General features: G+C 43.1%; 1 protein-coding gene across 2 annotated transcripts in view; it reads left to right on the top strand.

The window, feature by feature from the left end:
- Positions 1-20177, top strand: part of HELQ (helicase, POLQ like) — a 91747-nt gene that overhangs the window by 10687 nt on the left and 60883 nt on the right. For both annotated transcript variants that reach the window (XM_069743252.1, XM_069743253.1), the window contains 7 exons: positions 550-728; positions 1598-1798; positions 3241-3313; positions 6141-6238; positions 8592-8690; positions 17919-18064; positions 18236-18475. In XM_069743252.1, coding sequence (XP_069599353.1) covers positions 550-728; positions 1598-1798; positions 3241-3313; positions 6141-6238; positions 8592-8690; positions 17919-18064; positions 18236-18475 — 1036 coding nt within the window. The remainder of the gene's footprint in view (positions 1-549; positions 729-1597; positions 1799-3240; positions 3314-6140; positions 6239-8591; positions 8691-17918; positions 18065-18235; positions 18476-20177) is intronic.

Raw genomic sequence — 20177 nt, 5'->3', positions numbered from 1 at the left:
CACATATAGTATATGCAGTGATCACAGTTTACATGAAGACAGCCAAGCTAAATGCTGTTGGATATAAGTAACAATAGTGCAAGATAAAACAAACCCTGGATAAAGAACACCACAGTTCCCCTCACACCACTCTAACGTGCGTTTCGCTGTCGCTTCGTCAGGGAGTCTTTCTATTAGATTTTGGTTGTATTTTATGTACATACTTGTAATGCATCCTCTATTAATTCTCTTCCATTCTGCACACCCCATTTCCCTCACACAGATATATGCTTAATTTTATTCATATATTTTTATATTCCGTTTTCTAATCGTGTTGTGCAATCATGTATTTTAATTGTTTTTCTGTTATAAATTATCTAATACAGTTTGTTATATACATTTTCCTTGAATACAACTTTTTTATTTGAGTATTTTATATATGTTTAGTATTCAGTTTTTTTTTAATATATTATCTCTTATTTTTGGTATTGCTTTTCTGTATAGGGGTTTTTGTTTTTTCACTGGGTTTTCTACCTGCAGTAAAACATATATTTCTTTTTTTTTCTTCAGACTGGCAGCATACATGCCTAACTTTGGAATCCCTACGACAGCGGAAAAACTTGATTTACTCCTTGCCAACAAGTGGCGGTAAAACTCTTGTTGCAGAAATTGTAATACTTCAAGAACTCCTGTGCAGGAAAAGGGACGTGCTGATGATCTTGCCTTACGTTGCTATTGTACAGGAGAAGGTCCGTTTTGTATAGTGGCCAAATTTTGACTTTTTAGCTGCTCCATAAATCCCACAAGTCCCATTTATATTAATCAGTGTAAGATTTCTGTATTACTGTATCAGTAAAGGAGTGCTAGACTGCCCCTTTTAGTTCTCCTTTGAACTTGGTGTATTCTTCATCTGCTGCAGTGTATTAATAGAATGGCTTTTAATTAGCACTGGCAGCTTGTCATGTATCTTTGTAAGGCCACATTCACACGTTCAGTATGTGTAAGCCAAAACCAGGAGTGGAACAATCAGAGGAAAAGTATAATAGAAACATATTCACCACTTCTGTATTTATCACCCACTCCTGGTTTTGGCTTACAAATACTGAGGTAAAATACTGAGGTAAAATACTGAATGTGTGAATGTGGGCTATATCTTAAAACTGTGGCTTCAGCCTGGTCTATACATCTACCCAAAGTGTGATACAACTTGTTGCTGTTCCCAGGATATGGGACGATATATAATAATAAAATCTGGTTTTCAGTGTTTGGATAGAGTATAAAGGGGTATTCCCATCTTGTATATTTAGGGCATATCCTCAGGATATGCTGCAGATGTAGATCCCGCCAATGGACCCTTCTTCCATCTTTAGAACAAGGCATCGTCAATGATGCGGTCAGTGGAGAGTCAATAGGAATTCACATACAAAGCCACATAGGAGGTCCCACAGCTTCATGGCGCATCAATGCTCCATTAATAGGGTCAATATCAACACGTAGCATACAATTATGGGATATCCTGTAGATACTGCATACAAATGAGATGGGGATACCCATTTAATCGTAAGTAGGCTGGTGTTTTCCCGACATATACTGCATAGTATTGCATTTGCTTCCCAAGGTCCGTGGCTTGTCCAGTTTTGGAGTAGACCTGGAGTTTTTAATAGAGGAGTATGCTGGCAGCAAAGGAAGATTTCCGCCAATAAAGAGGAGAACCAAAAAGTCCTTGTACATTGCAACAATTGAAAAAGGTCACAGTCTTGTCAACTCGTTGATTGAAACTGAGCGAATCAGTGACTTGGGTCTGGTCGTTGTTGATGAGGTAAGTCCCCATGTAGTGGGCTACGCTAAGCATTGTGCCGAGGGCGCACTCTGCAGCTGACAATCTGCATATACAGTATACTGACTCTACCACTGCTTAATAGGGTCATCCTTTCAGTTTAAGGATTATTATTAACAAATCTCAATAGCTAAGCCAAAAACATCCAGTTTTTTGCCCAAAGAAGGATATGCATCCCAGTGTGTTCACCTACGGAGAGAGTGCTTCTCATTTGTTCGTTAGTTCATTCATTTATTCATAATTTACACAGAATGGACTTCAGCATGGATTAAAGTGAATCTGTCAGTATGTCCTTAGGCGTCTATATGGGCAGGCAGGTCATAATAAGCTGAATAAAATGACACCTTGACATCTGCCACCTGACGGATATTCCAGAGAAATCCTTGTTTTTCTTATAATATGTAAACGAGCTGTTCAGAACTATGGGCCGGACATAGATCTCACTGAGAATCTGTCTCCAAAGCTCATGTTACATAAGAGATGTAATAACTGACAGTCTGCTCTCCTGATTTGCATGTCTTTTTCGCTAACTACATAGAGCTCTGTGCAGCGAACAGAGTCAGCGACACTGCCGATTCTTATGTAGGACCTGGTGACAACATACCGGCATAGTAGAGTGGACCTAGATCAGCTCTACCAGTTGGCACAGAAGAACTCCTAATAACTCCCCAGTTACAGGAGGGGGAAAAAAAGTAAAATAAAAAAAAATTCAACAGATCTTTTATGATTGAGGGGCAAATTATGTAAAAAAAAAATACTTATGAAGTATCTGCAAAAAAAAAAAAAATTAAATAAAAAAAAAAAATCTTTTATTATGATATAAAAGCACACTCCTGTATTAAAAAAAAATTGTAATAAAACTTACCAGGGAGGTTTATTTTTTTTTTACTTTTTTCACCTTTTTAGGCCTCATTCAAATACTTTTTTCATAAATCTATTATAGGTTGATGCGTCCATGCCCCTGTTTGTTGTCATGGACACAGTCCCCCCTAAAAAAAACAAAACACAAATCACGTAGATCTTATCAACGTCTGAATGATGTCTTCATATCAAATCAGTTGTACAGTTAAATTGAAAAATAAAATTAAGTCTTGGGTAGAAAAATAAACAATCAAAATAATGTGGTTGCATAAATATGTACAGTTTTAAACTAATATTTTGTTGTAGTACTGCCTGAATGATGACAGTGTTCAGTCTTTTTGGGCAGGATTCTATCAGTATGGCACATCCAGAATTGGCAATCTGTGCCCACTCTTCCTTGCAGTAGCGCTCTGTCAGGCTCGGCTCCATACATCCGCATTCGACATGTGCCATACGTATAGGGTGGATGTCGGGAGGGAGTCAAGACTCTTCTAAGTCTAACTAACTCTGTTGTGAATATTTCTATATTATGTATTAAATGTCTTTTCTTTTTTTCCTCTTAGCTGCATATGCTCAGCGAAGGAAGTCGCGGTGCAATATTAGAAATGACTCTTGCTAAGATTCTGTACACAAGTGGTAAGTTGTCCGAACTTGTCCAGAATGAGAAGTCCTTTGGGGTGGTGGCATGTAGTGGTTAGTAACTACCAAAAGTGGTCCAAGGAAGATCAGCTGGTGAGTGAGGAACAGGGTTCTGGACAACAAATGCTCATTATTGGGCACATGGGGAGCGGACGCTAATTTGTACAGTGGGGCAAAAAAGTATTTAGTCAGTCAGCAATAGTGCAAGTTCCACCACTTAAAAAGATGAGAGGCGTCTGTAATTTACATCATAGGTAGACCTCAACTATGGGAGACAAACTGAGAAAAAAAAATCCAGAAAATCACATTGTCTGTTTTTTTAACATTTTATTTGCATATTATGGTGGAAAATAAGTATTTGGTCAGAAACAAAATTTCATCTCAGTACTTTGTAATATATCCTTTGTTGGCAATGACAGAGGTCAAATGTTTTCTGTAAGTCTTCACAAGGTTGCCACACACTGTTGTTGGTATGTTGGCCCATTCCTCCATGCAGATCTCCTCTAGAGCAGTGATGTTTTTGGCTTTTCGCTTGGCAACACGGACTTTCAACTAACTCCAAAGGTTTTCTATAGGGTTGAGATCTGGAGACTGGCTAGGCCACTCCAGGACCTTGAAATGCTTCTTACGAAGCCACTCCTTCATTGCCCTGGCGGTGTGCTTTGGATCATTGTCATGTTGAAAGACCCAGCCACGTTTCATCTTCAATGCCCTTGCTGATGGAAGGAGGTTTGCACTCAAAATCTCACGATACATGGCCCCATTCATTCTTTCATGTACCCGGATCAGTCGTCCTGGCCCCTTTGCAGAGAAACTGCCCCAAAGCATGATGTTTCCACCACCATGCTTTGCAGTAGGTATGGTGTTTGATGGATGCAACTCAGTATTCTTTTTCCTCCAAACACGACAAGTTGTGTTTCTACCAAACAGTTCCAGTTTGGTTTCATCAGACCATAGGACATTCTCCCAAAACTCCTCTGGATCATCCAAATGCTCTCTAGCAAACTTCAGACGGGCCCGGACATGTACTGGCTTAAGCAGTGGGACACGTCTGGCACTGCAGGATCTGAGTCCATGTTGGCATAGTGTGTTACTTATGGTAGTCCTTGTTACATTGGTCCCAGCTCTCTGCAGTTCATTCACTAGGTCCCCCCGCGTGGTTCTGGGATTTTTGCTCACCGTTCTTGTGATCATTCTGACCCCACGGGGTGGGATTTTGCGTGTAGCCCCAGATCGAGGGAGATTATCAGTGGTCTTGTATGTCTTCCATTTTCTAATTATTGCTCCCACTGTTGATTTCTTCACTCCAAGCTGGTTGGCTATTGCAGATTCAGTCTTCCCAGCCTGGTGCAGGGCTACAATTTTGTTTCTGGTGTCCTTTGACAGCTCTTTAATCTTCACCATAGTGGAGTTTGGAGTCAGACTGTTTGAAGGTGTGCACAGGTGTCTTTTTATACTGATAACAAGTTTAAACAGGTGCCATTACTACAGGTAATGAGTGGAGGAAAGAGGAGACTCTTAAAGAAGAAGTTACAGGTCTGTGAGAGAAAGAAATCTTCATTGTTTGTTTCTGACCAAATACTTATTTTCCACCATAATATGCAAAAAAAATGATAAAAAAACAGACAATGTGATTTTCTGTATTTTTTTTTCTCAGTTTGTCTCCCATAGTTGAGGTCTACCTATGATGTAAATTACAGACGCCTCTCATCTTTTTAAGTGGTGGAACTTGCACTATTGCTGACTGACTAAATACTTTTTTGCCCCACTGTATGGTCGGATTCTACAGAAGAGTTACTGTATCATATGCATTCAATATTGAGAAAAGGAATCGGCACTCACCATTGCTTCTTAGAAAAGGTTCATGTCCTTTCATTCCATGTGGCAGGGGGAGCGGGGAAGTGAAGGGGGACAACAACCGTTTTTGCGCCTATCCCTGCCCTTCTGCGGGTCCAAAACAAATCTATTTTTTTTTTCACTTTTTGCAGTAACTATCATAAATTGCTCATAAATGAAAGTTTATGTTGATTAAAAAGGTGTCTAATTAGTCCCATACACAGAACGTTGATTAACGAACTTGACCAGTGCTGGCTATTTTGAGAACTGGTAACGTTTCTCCTTGTAGAAAGTGACATGCCAAGATGAGGAGACTTAAGCCGCAATGCTCCTCTGGGAAATATGCAAATTGTCACTTCAGAGAGGAAGAGGACTAGAACTCTAGTGCCACCTATAGGAAGTAGCAATCCTAACAGTCAATATCGACTCTCTAACGAGCCTTGTCACATGACTTGGAGCAGGGGCGGAAACACCACTGATGCAACCTGTACAGCCACATAGGGGCCCAGATGGTAATAGGGGCATCTTCTAACTACAAAGCAGCTATTGTAACATTCACGTCCCACTGTGATGTAATCCTGGTCGCTGTATATCAGTAGGTAGGCTTACCCTTTACACAATGCTCAAGACATACATCCTAAACAATGAAGAATAATACTTCCTAATGGGTGCGTGGCAATGCACTATACATGTCATCATTCAGCTCTAGCTTTCCGGCTGTTAGGTTAGCCATCCAGTGGATATGCTCTAATATGTTGTAAAGTAATGTGAGACGCTTGCATGGATATATTTTGTGAAAAGAACTTTGTAAAGGCTTTACAACTTTTGGGAGGCATCGGTATGAGCTATCGGAAAGATTTTTATGCTGAATATTTTTTTTTTTTTTTCCTAATTTTCTCTTTGTACAAAATTTGTACAAAAGAGAGCTTTTCCTAAGACTATAAGCTAAAATGCTGATAATCTACTTGTTTGGGCTGCTCTTTTACAGAAAGCACACAGATCATTGGAATGAGTGCAACGTTAAACAATGTGGGGGAGCTGCAACAGTTCCTTAAGGCCGAATTTTATACTGACAACTTCCGACCTGTAAGTTGTTTCATTGATATGTAGTGTGTATATAAATATATAATCGCATGTACTTCTTCTTTTTTGGAATATTGCTTTTGATTATTTATCTAGTATATAATTTTCCTTTTTTTAAAGGGTTTTACATTTTTTTTTTTTTTTTTTTATTTATTTATTTTTTTTTAGGGGGTCCAAAATGATGTAAAATATCAACGAAAGACAGTTTTTAAAGCCCCTCCCTGATGTATCGCCACCTGTCTTTATTTTACATGACAGCAATTATATGGGGATAATTTTCTAAAAGTGGGAAGCGCCATAACATTTTTTCACATTTTGTAAGGGTAGGAGCTCTATATAAAGTAAAGAAATAAGTGTCCTGAAGGTCCACCACTCCTGGAATTGCCACTATGTAAGGCTAGGTTCCCATTGCGTTAATAGGACCGCGCTAACGGACAGCGTTGCACGGTGAAATTAACGCCGTGCAACGCGTCCGTTAGCGCGCCCATTAACAGCAATGGGGACGCGCATCACTAGCGCGTGCCATTTTCGGCACGCGCTAGCGATGTGCCGGTGTTTTGTGGCGGGCCGTGGACGCTGCTTGCAGCGTCCGAGGCGCGCGCGCGGTCCGTTCCCCGCTCTCGCAGATCGGAGATCTGCGAGAGCAGGGACGTTTAACGCGACCCCTTTAAAACACATTGCGTTAGCGCAATCCGCTAGCGCTAGGCGCTAAACGGATTGCACTAACGCAATCTGAACCTAGCCTTATACTGCATTATCCATGCAGCAGCTGTCAAGCCTTATTTTCTTTCCTTCCGTATAGCGTGTGGCCAATTCTTTTGGATGCAAATGAGAGAAAAGGCTACATCCACTCCTGGCTTTCTTTAAAAAAAATAAAATCCGATAACTAGGCAAAAAGTATTAAATCTCTTTACTAACAATTAAACCATCCTATCAAAGAAGCTGTAGACCTCCATTAAAATAATAGACAAATCTTAATTAAATACAATAACAACTAATTAAAGCATGAAAGGTATAAGGTAGTACATGATTGGACAACACATGGTACACTTAGTTAACAAACGGTATCAATAATAACACAAGAATTTTTATTGCATAATTATTTTCCAAAAAAGCCATCTTCATTGTGTAAATACGAGCTTTATATGATGTATACCAACGTGGATTTGTTACTAATATTCCAGAATAGAAAAGGAAGGAAAGGGCACGTTTATACATCTCTCTAACTGTACTCCATAATGGGCCAGCCTAAGAATATAAGCTCGCAGCTGTCTGCTTTAGGCTATGTGCACTGTCAGGATTTTCTGCGGAATTTTCCTGAACAAAACCGGACTTTTTCTGCAGGAAATCTGCATGCGTTTTTGTGCGTTTTTTTTTTACAGAGCTTCCCAATGCATTAAATAGTGACAAAAACACGCAAAATTAATGAACATGCTGCGTTTTTTACCGCGATGCCTTTTTTTTCGCGGGGAAAAAAACGCATCGTGTGCACAAAAATAGCAGAATGCATTAAAAATGATGGGATGCTTATGTATGCAGTTTTTAAGCGTTTTTCCCGCTGAAAACGGCCAAAAAAACACCAAAAAAACTCAAAAAATCCTGTGCACATAGCCTTACTTGTTCTGGTTATCAAAAGTAGGGGGAGACCCCACATCAGTTTTTTCAATTATTTATTAGCATAATACAAGTACAGTAAAATACGCAGGCAAGGCACTAATTAGATCTATCTGTCTATCTTTGCACATCTAACACCTAAAAATCTGTTATTTCTATGCTGCATTCTATTCCGGTGTCAAACGGACGGTGCACACGGATGTCACACTTTGTAATCCGTGTGCCGGACGTGACAGACGTGCTGCTGAAAAAAAGGAACATGTCCACGTGTGGGCCACGTGGACATCCCCGTAGACTTTAAGATTTTAAAGGATCCATTGTCGCCACACGTAGCGGACACAATGAATGAATGAAAGAGGCCTTTAGCACAGCAATCTCATGGGCCTTGTATTTCATCTATCAGTCACCTCAACTCACAGATAGTCCGTGTCTTCAACAGCCAGGTGATTGACTGACTGGTTAGGACGCCATCTTATTTAGTCCTGGTGGGAACCCTAGCACAGTGCTGCGGGAGAAATAGTGGTTTAAAATGGTGACATTAATTGCTCTATTTCATCTTTTCCTGTGACAAAGCCCTAAAAAACCCCTTCAGTCAGATTATGGTATGAAAATGGTGGTAAGAAATCCACTCAAAAACCAACAGATGTGGTCCATGGGCACAATCGACCCCATTACTGCAAGACAGTAGTCATAGCCGCCATGGATATAAAATGTTAGTAATTCACCCTTTACTTTTTTCCAGGTTGAACTAAAGGAGTTTGTAAAATTAAGAGACAGTATATATGAAGTTGACAATAAATCGGAGAACAACTTTACGTTATCACGGCTGCTGAACTACAAGGTAAATCACTTTTTTTTTTTTTTTAAGATCATTTATTTATCACCCGTATTCATTAGAACTAATGATGTGCGAACGTGATGGGATTAGGTGCCACCCGAGTGTCTTTGTCGTGCTCAAAAAATATGTTTGATTCCCACTGCTGAATGTCTCGGCTGTTTGACATCCACAACACATATGCAGGGATTGCCTGTTTTGTTAGGGAATCCCTGCATGTATTATGGCTGTCAAACGGCCTCGAGACATTCAGCCACGGGGACTCGAACAGATTATCCGAGCACATCGAAGTCACTCAGCGCCCAAGCATTCTTGGATAACATCTTATCCGAGCACGTTCGTTCATAATTAGAACAAATTGCCCATGGTGCCAAATGTAACCCATTAGTGTTCGGAAGAGAAGCTACAATGCTATCATGGATTCATCTAATGATGGGTTACGGAAGCACTTGACACTGCAAGACTTTGTTTCTCAGACACTTCATTGGGAGACATAGGAAATCTTCATCCATGGTTTATATCTTAGATTAAAAAAAGTTGCTCCTCCCTTACCAACACCCAGTTGTTCAATCCACAGTTCTGAATGCTTCTGGACTTCCTGATATTGTTGGTCTGACTAGGATCAAGGTCCAAAGGTATTAGATGTCACATTTTGATATTTTCATTTTGTAAGGTCACTTTTTAATTTTAGCATTACGGTCTCTAGCCAGGGTAGGCCCCTAGGGGCCATGTTCCTGACTTGACTGTCATTTTGCAGAAGAACCTGACTTCTAGGCCTCAGGTCAGGAATTACGCCAGGGCACGGCGAACTTGGGACCAACGTTTTGGCCACCTTGGATCAATGGAACCTCAATCTGTTCTTGACTGCCCTTTTAGTCCTTTCCTTTTGTACCGATTTAAAGACATCTCTACGCTCCAGCTTGCTAGCAAGGTGTTTTTCTCTTGCCGATCTCCTCCATCAGGCCACTCTGCCCTCGCCTTCCACTCTTTCTCGGGACAGGGTTGTCTTGTGTCTGGCACCATCCATTCTCCCTAATGTGTTGTCTGCCTCCAATCTTAATGAAGAGATTGCTTTCCTTCTTTATGCCCTTTGCCTTTTATCTCCTTGAGACATTATTACACATTCTGACGTGGATGTCTTTCCCAGCTCCATTCAGACTTTCAAATGCTTAGCTTGTCATCCAGGTAGGCCGTTGCAGAGGTCCGACAGCCTCCAGGGCTGCTATTGCCTTCTGGTTTCAATATACTATTGCAGAAGGTATGGCTAAGCTAAGGCTCCACCGGTGCGGTAGGAGACTCCTGGGCCGTACGCCTCCTGGCATCTGTTCTCTTCCGTAGGACCGCTGCTTAGTCTTCAATGCACATCTTTTCAGAGCTCTTACTTATGCTTTGACGGATACAAGTCTTTGCAAAGGGTACTTGAAGAGTCATTCACTCTGTTGCTAACCTGAGGGATTGCTATTCCTCTTTCTGCAAATTATTAGTTTTACCACCCAAGGGACTTCTTTGTGATGTGCCATGGTTTCCTGTGCCCTCCCAATGAACCATCTGCAAAAAGAAGATTTTAGTTACTCACATATAATCTCTTGTCCTACCCTTCATTGAGGCACAAAACACCCTCCCTTGGTGGTCTTTGTTTTGTTTCAGCTGCTTTTGCACTAGGTGAATAGCTGAGTGTAGTCGGGGAAAAGACTTTCCCATTGCACTAATTACAAGAGATATTTTACAGGGAGTACCAAAAATCCTCTTTATTCAGTATAGCATTTTCTGGGATTGGTTTCCTTCATACTTGAGATTTATTTAGAGTCTGATGTCAGATTGCAGTTTTAACTGCTTTATTACAATTGAATTACCTTTAAAACTGCATGAAGATGTTGCGGCTTTAGGGTATGTTCACACGTTCAGGATTTCCATCCTTTTTTTTTCAGGACAGTTTTTTTAAAAAACTGCAGCTCTTGGCAGAAAACGCAGGTCCTTTTTTTGTCCGTTTTTTGATGCGTTTTTTTTTTTTTTTTTAAATTCGTTTATTGATTTCAGGAAAGATCATACACATTTTGCTCGTATTCATCATTTTCCATTAATTACAGGAAATTACCATACATAGCCATGTATAAGATATTATAAAGATAATAAATTGTGCATGTTGATCATTAATGCCTTATTTTAAACTTTAACTGTAACTACATTAACTTCTAATAAAGTCTTTAATACAAACGTAGTGCCGCTTACAAAGAATATTTCTAAATACATCCCGCTCTGTTGGTAAATAATGTCTAGAGAGTCATACACCCTTTTCTTATGCGTATACTGAGTCCTTTTAACTTATACAGTGTGATAGGATGAATTCCATCTTCCCCATATCTTCTCAAATTTAGTTGGACAACCCCTATTCTGATAAAGCGTCCGCTCATACGGAATAATTGAATTTATTAAGTCAACCCATGCTCTAAGAGATGGACCAGAGCCTCCCATCCAACGCAGCGCCAACACCTTTCGTGCCATGAACAGTGACTCCCTCAGGAATATTCCCGTGTGGTGATCCCAAGCCTCCGCCTCCCATACTCCAAACAAACATACCAGTGGCTCAAGTGGAACAGGGATCGACACCAAAGATGTCAATAGTGCCGTCACTTCTCTCCAATATTGAAAAATAACAGGACACTTCCATATCATATGGATAAAATCTGCGTCACTAGAGTGACATCTCAAGCAGTCTGATGAATGAAGACGGCCCATTTTAAAAAGACGAGTCGGGGTCAAATAAGATTGATAGATTATATATAATTGGATCATCTTATTATTGATTGACGGGGAGACCTTAGTTGGAGATTCCAAGATTTCATCCCATTCTTCTCCTAGTGTATCCGGAAGAAGTCTCCCCCATTTTCCCTTAATTGAATCTATAGCAGATACTTCGCCTATGGATATTAGGTAGGTGTATAAAGAGGAAATGAGTCCCTGAGGGCCCTGTGAATTAAGAATTCCTATTAACGGCAGAGTTGAAATAGCTCGACCCGCACCCGTATTTCGTACATGTGATTGGAAGGCAGATCTTAGTTGCAGGTAGCGGAAAAATTGAGACTTCGGTATATTATGAGTATTTTGTAATTGTTCAAAAGAAACAAAAACCCCCTGGCTATGTATATTGCTCACCGTAAGGACACCACACGATATCCAAAATTCAGTAGATGGGTGGCCCAATAATCCCGGAAAGTAACCATTATTCCATAACGGCATTTCGGCTGCTATATCTACATATTGTGTCACTTTTTTAATTTGTCTCCATACTGATCGTGCCAGGCGAAGCAAAGGAAGCAAACGAGGGACAGCAATTTTCTCCATCTCTAGAAAACCCAGCGGGCAATCAACTTTAGCTGAATGTAATATATGACTTTCAGAGTTTGGGAGAGACCTCCCGGGCATCCACTCACTTATCATTTTGGCCTGTCCAGCAAGGTAATACAGATAGAAGTCCGGCAAAGCCGCCCCGCCCCCCCGCTTAGGTCTCTGCAGGGTGGATAATTTAAGTTTAGGCCTAGCCTTCCCCCATATGAAGGATGTAGTAAGGGAGTTTAGGGTTGCAAAGAAAGATTTAGGTATTGAAACGGCACTATGTTGAAAACAATAGCTCAATTTTGGGAGTAAAATCATTTTGATCAGATTAATACGACCAGCCACCGATAGCGGGAGCTTATCCCAGGTAGCATATTTAAATTTAACCACGTCAATTAGTGGATATATATTGAGATGTAGATCAAGGTGACTGCGCTGAGTCATATGCATCCCGAGATACTTAAAATTGGAGACAATGGGCAATAGCGAGAGGGTTTCAAGACTTGGCATTGGGGTATGGGAGAGAGGCATCAAAGCAGACTTATCCCAGTTTATATATAGGCCAGAAAACTTGCTAAATTTATCAATCATCGTTATTACTTTTGGTAATGTATCCTCCGTCTGGTCCATAAACACCACCATATCATCAGCATATAGACCTATAGTGTCCACCCGATCAGCAATATGTATCCCTTTAATATCTACAGAAGACCTCATCCGTATTGCCAAGGCTTCTATTGCCAAGGCAAATAAGGCTGGGGAGAGAGGGCATCCCTGGCGAGTTCCCCTATGCAAAGAAAATGGCGCAGACACAGAGCCGTTTACCACCATTCGCGCCCCCGGCTTCGCATATAGTGTACCTATCCCTCTCAGAAATTTATTCCCAAACCCATATTTCCGTAGACATGCAATTAAAAAAGACCACTCAAGGGAATCAAAAGCCTTGGCTGCGTCCAGCGAAGCCAATGCCCACTTATTGTCTGGTTCTAGTGTACTATATTGAATAACCGATTGCACCCGTCTGATATTAATAGAGGTATTTTTCCCGGGCATAAAACCAGTTTGATCTGGGTGTATGAGATCCAATATGATCGTATTCAGTCTGGTAGCTAGAATTTTCGTAAAAATCTTATAGTCAACATTCACCAAAGAAATTGGTCTATATGATCCACAATCTAGAGGATCCTTCCCTTCCTTCCTGAGCACGACAATATTAGCATCATAAAATGTTTCAGGTACAGATTCACCCTCCCATATTCCCCTAAGTACCTTTAGCAATATAGGTGCTAATTTATCACGGTATTTCCTGTAAAATTCAATGGGGAACCCATCAGGTCCCGGGGCCTTCCCAGTAGCCATATCCGCTATTGCATGTTCTACCTCTTCCAGGGTGAATTCAGCCTCCATAAGGGCTCGTTGAGATGGGCTTAGTAAGGGGAATGTTATATCTGATAGATAATCCAAGCATTCATCAATATCAAAACCACTTTTAGATTTGTATAATGAAATGTAGTAATCGTAAAAGCTCTGAAGTATTTTATCAGTAGAGGATACCAACGAGCCATCAGACGCTCGGATCTGCAATATTGTGTTGGAGGTGTTATGTTGGCGCACCAAAAAGGCCAGGAGTGTACTGGCTTGATTGCCTAGCTCAAAGTAGGACTGCCGAGTGAAAAATAGTTTGCGTTTTGACTTAGCTTCTGCATGTTGGGTATATAGTCTCTGGGAAGTAAGCCATTCAATTCTATTGCTGCTGGACTGATTAGCTATATAAGTGGCCTCTGAGTCTTTTAATCTTTGCTCTATCTCCTCATCCTCCCTCGCCGTTACCCTCTTGATGTAGGAAATAGTTGAGGACAAGCATCCTCTCAGGTATGCCTTCAGGGTATCCCAAAATAGACCAGAGTTTTGGAGTTCCGAATGTGTTAGAGTAAAATCATTCAACTGATCAACCGTCCTATCACTAGAGTCTATCAATTTCAACCAGAAGGGATTCAGTTTCCAGAACCCACTACTATTATCGGATTTCTCATATTTAAGTTTAAGAATAATTGGACTATGGTCTGAGATCCCCCGATTACCATGTTCAATGCTATCCACCCGTAATGCCAACTCACCCGACCCAAATATATAGTCTATTCTAGATAGAGATTGTCTAGTTGACGAGTGGCAGGTGTACCCTCTAACTTCCGGATGATTTATTCTCCATAAATCTAACCACCCGCTCCCGTTCATAAACAATGCTAATTGAGAGGGTTGTTGAGGTAAAGCGTCCCCTGATGTTACGTCATCCAGTCTCAATCTATCCATGGATTGATTCATAACTAAGTTAAAGTCCCCCATACAAATAACTTTGGCTTCCGGATATTTTAAGGAAAAGCCTAGAGCCATACGGAGGATTGATACATTGGCAGGAGGAGGATTATAGATGCACAATAACACATACTCTCGTGAATTAATAAATGCATGCACAAAAACGAAGCGGCCCTCTGGATCACGTCTCGCCTCCCTGGCCTCCCACCTGACCTCCTTGTGTATCAGTAGAGAAACCCCTCTAGAGTAGCTAGTGTGGAATGTGTGCAAGGACCATTGTACCCACGGTTTCTGCATACATCGAACTGTGTCCCTTGTTAAATGTGTCTCTATTAGTGCCACAACATGAGGGTGATATTTTTTTATCTGCGAGAATACCTTAATTTTCTTTCGTGGGGTCTTTATACCTCGTATGTTCCAGGTCATACATATAATTTCAGCCCCCATGTTCACTCTTAAAGGGAAAGTGAATGCATATCATTACTATTCGGGTGTAGTTCAGCGGCATCGCACAGAGCAAAGAGTCAGCATTAGCGGCAACCATACCTAGTAAACAATCAAATCTAATACATAAAACCAAACTGAACAAAACTTGAACAATAGGGGAGTATACTTCCATACTCCCACAGTCAAATTGAAAAAGGGATACCCTCACTGGATTCAGTGTCCGGTATTGTTGACATTCCCTGCACCCAAACAGAGAGCTCTATCTATACTGCCATTAGTCAGGGAGTCCAGGTTAGGAGTTCTCCGCATTCGACCCCACACGGGACCGCAGCCACTCGATCGCCTCCGCTGGGTCTGTGAAAAATAAGGAGGAGCCCTTATAAACAATACGGAGCCGGGCCGGATAAAGCATAGAGTAGACGATGTTCCTCTCTCTAAGTTGCTTCTTGACATCCATAAATCGTGCCCGCTGCTTTTGAAGCTCCATGGAAAAATCTGGAAAGATCGATATGGTAGCATTATCGAATTTAATGAGGCCCCTCTGTCGCGCCAAGCGGAGGATGGCGTCTCTGTCTCTACAATTAAGGAGACGCGCCAGAAAGGGTCGCGGAGGGGCTCCAGGAGGGAGAGGTCTCGTCGGGACCCTATGGGCCCTCTCCACCGAAAATGTCGAGGAGAATCCATCTCCCAATGTAGACTTAAGCCATTCCTCCAGAAATTGCTCAGGCTGCTGGCCCTCTGACCGCTCCGGGAGACCTATGATACGGATATTATTGCGGCGCAGTCTATTTTCTAAGTCGTCTGCCTTTTGCTTCCAGGCATTCACGGATCCAGCAGCTTTATTCAGTTTAGCTTCCATAGGGGTGATAGTGTCCTCTATATGAGACACCCTCGTTTCAACCTCTGAGATGCGCCCTCTCATAGCTTGCATGTCATGTCTCAGGCGCCCCACCTCAGTATGTACATCCTCTATTTTCTCCGTGAGAGATGATCTAGTGAGAGATATAGCTTGCATCAACTGCTCTGATGCCTGTTTAAGAGTCAGTTCATCCTCTCCTCTCTCCTCATTACCATCAGAGGGGCGACCTTTACGCTGAGATGGTGCGGGGTTATTTCTAAGACTGCGCACATTATCAGAAGGATCATCCTTGGCATATTTTTTTAATTTTTCAGCAGCTGCAGCTCCTCTAGGGTGCTGCATGGTGAGTGTTTACAAGAAGATTATGCAAAGCGACCTCAGGTGCAATTATGGGGAAGCTCAAAGTCACTTGTAGCACGCAGGCCGTGTAATTTCACAGTTACCCCCGGGGAAGCAGCTAAAAAGGGGTTAATCCCTGTAGTATTATGTCACTGGTAGGGAAAATGTCCACCCGACAGGGGGGCACAGGTCCCACTTTTTCAGGGCACACACTGTACCACCCCTACTTCTTCAGGCGCCCATCTACCGCCCAGCGCCGCTGATGTGGTTAAAAGCGCAACTCCCTATCTGCCAGGGTGTGCGCTATATTAATGGCCGCTGCCCCAGGCACTTTCCAGCACCTATCAGTCCTCACCGCTTCTGCCTGCAAGCTTCCCGCCTCTCTCTCCAGCACCATTCACCGCCGCCACTTCCGAGATGAGAGGAACCCAACAGAGAGCAGCGCTGTGATTCATGCGCCCTCCCTGCTCCCACATGCAGGTGTCCCGCCGCTCTCACCAGCGCGGTCAGCCGCCGCCGCCTCCGGGATAACAGGGGGGTTCAGCTCCAGTAGTTGGCAGCACCGCGTCCTGTGCTCCCTGGCGCGTGCTCAGAAAATGGCCGCCGTCACCTGCGGGGATCTCCTGCCCGCTCCGGTTCCCGCGGCTCCCGACTCCACGGAGCTCTGCAGCGGTCTCCCAGAAGATCCAGGGGACTCTCTGGTATGTAGGGCTCAGGTTTGGGTTGGTACCGCTAGGTCCCACTCAGTATTTATGGCAGATATGCCTCAGGATGTACGGAGCTCTCCTAAGATGCTTCCGTCTTCTTCGGCTACCTTTGATGCGTTTTTGATGCGTTTTTTGATGCGTTTTTTTATCCTTTTTTTACTGTGTGTTTCCTAGGAAGCTTTTTAGGGCTAAAATGGCTGAAAATACCTAACCCTAACCCTAACCCTACCCCTACCCCTAACCCTACCCCTAACCCTACCCCTAACCCTACCCCTAACCCTAACCCTACCCCTAACCCTACCCCTAACCCTACCCCTATTCTAACCTTAGTGAAAAAAAAAAAAAAAAAAAATTCTTAATTTTTTTTATTGTCCCTACCAATGGGGGTGACAAAGTGGGGGGGTGTCATTTACTATTTTTTTATTTTGATCACTGAGATAGGTTATATCTCAGTGATCAAAATGCACTTTGGAGCGAATCTGCCGGCCGGCAGATTCGGCGGGCGCACTGCGCATGCGCCCGCCATTTTGCAAGATGGCGGCGCCCAGGAAGAAGACGGCCGGACGGACACCGGGACGCCGGGTAAGTATAAGGGGGGGAGATTAGGGCACGGGGGGGGGCATCGGAGCACTGGGGGGGGGCATCGGAGCACGGGGGGGGGGGGGCATCGGAGCACGGGGGGGCGGGATCGGAGCACGGGGGGGCAGCCACACTCCGCCCACGCACTTCCGCCCGCTCCCCCGCACTTCCTGCTGCAGCGGTTCTGCACATCAAATCGCAGTAAAACCCGCAGATATATTTTTGATCTGCGGGTTTTACTGCGATTTTGACCTCACAATGGAGGTCTATGGGTGCAGAACCGCTGCGGTTCAGGAAGAAGAATTGACATGCTCCTTCTTTTTTCCGGGAGCTATTCAGCCCGTCTTTTTTTTTACAATTTCCGGACCATGTGCACAGTGTGTCCTGTTTTCCATAGGGTACAGTGTACTGTACCCTGCATGGAAAACAGCTGCGGAACCGCAGCGGCAAAACCGCCGCGGTTCCGCGGTAAAAAACGCACTGTGTGAACATGGCCTTAAAAATGATCAGTAACCGTTCAGGATGGGTGGGCGGCTGGGGGTTATTTTCTATTTTTTTTGTAATTTGCACAATTGCAAAGGAGTAATTTTTTTGGGTAAGCAAATAAAAGATATAAATGTTATTATTTTTATATTCTATATTATTTCTTTTCACTAGTACTCAAGTAACATGCTTAGAATAGATCCTGATCACATCATTGCCCTGGTGACTGAGGTCATTCCGAATCAGTCCTGTCTGGTCTTCTGTCCTACCAAAAGGAACTGTGAAAATGTTGCAGAAATGATTTGCAAATACCTCAACAAGTAAGATTTTCCTTCCTAAACATCTTTGATAACGTAAATCTGCTACTATAGAAGATTTATTTAGTTATTCTTGTATGACTTCAATAACTACCGTACTTCTTGAAAGATTTGTTCATTGTAAACCCTTTTTTTTCTGCATGACTATGAATTAAATTTGCCCATGAAATGAAGAGCATACTTGAGTCACAGAGAAGCCGAAAAGAAAGCGCTGATTGACGACTTGAGGAATACCGGCAATGGCATCATGTGCTCAGTGTTGAAGCGTACCATTCCCTTCGGTATTGCTTACCATCACAGTGGGCTGACCAGTGATGAGAGGAAATTGGTGGAAGAAGCCTATTCTTCAGGAGTTCTGTGCCTCCTCACCTGCACTTCTACCTTAGCAGCTGGGGTGAATTTACCTGCCAGAAGGTCGGTGCTAGCCAATTTCACTATTTACGTCATTGAAAAATGTAAAGGAAACTTGTCAGCATGTTTTTACTTATTTGTCCCAAATAAAAATGATACATTTTTGTAGAGATTCAGTGTCAGTCATGAGAAATCTAGTGAAGAAGCTGTATGTAAATTGGACTGGAAGTGCACTGAGGGCGAGGCCATGCACATAGAAGACACGCCCTCAGCGCAGTCCAGTGTGATTTGCATATGGCTTCTGTGATAGATTTCTCATGATTGGCACATCAGATCTCCATCATTTTTAGTGGGGATATGTGCCTGTACAGTCTTACTACACTTCCATATGTAAGAAACTTCCTGACCGCTTCCCTTTTAAAAGAGTAAAGTAGTGTGAGTGTATTAATATACTCCCCTACTGCTGCTCTCTCAAGATCCATCTCTCACAGTCAAAAATATAAATGCTTGGGGTAAATTGGACTACTTTCACAGAAAAATCCCCAAAAAGCAATTTTCAAAATTACCATAAAAATTAACCTTTATTTCCAATATTAAAAACATATGTGTGCACTTGACAAAACCATCACCAATAGATGCAAGCGTACTACAGGAAAGGCCGGAAAGGCTATAACACCCTGTCCCGTTAGGGTGTTATAGGGTTAGCAGGGAGAGCCGGCGAGGAGCGGGGGCGCCACGGCGTAGGAAATAGGATGTCAACCTGCGCAGGCAGGTAGGGGGCACTTAGAGAGCGTAGGGCTTGGCACTGGTCTGGCCTTTCCTGTAGTACGCTTGCATCTATTGGTGATGGTTTTGTCAACTGCACACATGTTTTTAATATTGGAAATAAAGGTTAATTTTTATGGTAATTTTGAAAATTGCTTTTTGGGGATTTTTCTGTGAGAGTAGTCTCTCAAGATCAAGCGGCGTTCTCCTTCACTTCTTGGAAATGTCACCCCTCTGCAGACTCTTCGGGTCACACTGCACTTTGCATGACCCGGAAGTGGCTTTTGCTGTATACCGTATTTTTCGGACTATAAGACGCACCAGACCATAAGACGCACCCCAAATTTGGGGTGAAAATTGCAGAAAAAAAGATTTTTTTTTTTATAAGATGGGGGTCCGTCTTATTGTCCAAATTTACTCTATCTTACCTGAGGGCTGGCGGTGGCAGAGCAGGGTCACAGGAGGCATGGTGTCGGCAGAGGTGGGGTGATGTGGTACGGCGTGCACCTGAGCAGGGTCCCTTCCTGCTTAGGTGGGTGATGCCACGGCCTGGTGTCCATCGGGGGGGGGTTGCAGCAGTGGTGTGGCGACGGCAGAGGTGCGGGGATAATGAGCGGTATGGCGTGAGCAGGATTTCTCTGTGGCGGCGGCCATCTTCCTGAGGCCGCGCGTGCGCAGATGGAGTGCTCTGCCTCCCGGGGCTTTAGGAAAATGGCTGTGGGAGGCCACGCGTGTGCAGATAGAGATCGCAGCGGCCATTTTCCTGAAGCCGAGATTTAAATCTGCAAGGAAAATGGCCGCCGCGATCTCCATCTGCGCACACGCGGCCATTTTCCTGAAGCCCCGTGAAGCAGAGCACTCCATCTGCACACACGCGGTCTCAGGAAGATGGCCGCCGCCACCGAGAAACCGGTGATTAACCCGACTCTGCTGCTCACATTGGATACCGGGCCACTGCGTCACCTCACCTGTGGAAGGGACCCTGCTCACGCCATACCGC

This window comes from Ranitomeya imitator, chromosome 1, assembly GCF_032444005.1.
Source record: "Ranitomeya imitator isolate aRanImi1 chromosome 1, aRanImi1.pri, whole genome shotgun sequence".
NCBI classification, from domain to species: Eukaryota; Metazoa; Chordata; class Amphibia; order Anura; family Dendrobatidae; genus Ranitomeya; species Ranitomeya imitator.
This window is presented reverse-complemented; position numbering and strand designations above follow the sequence as displayed.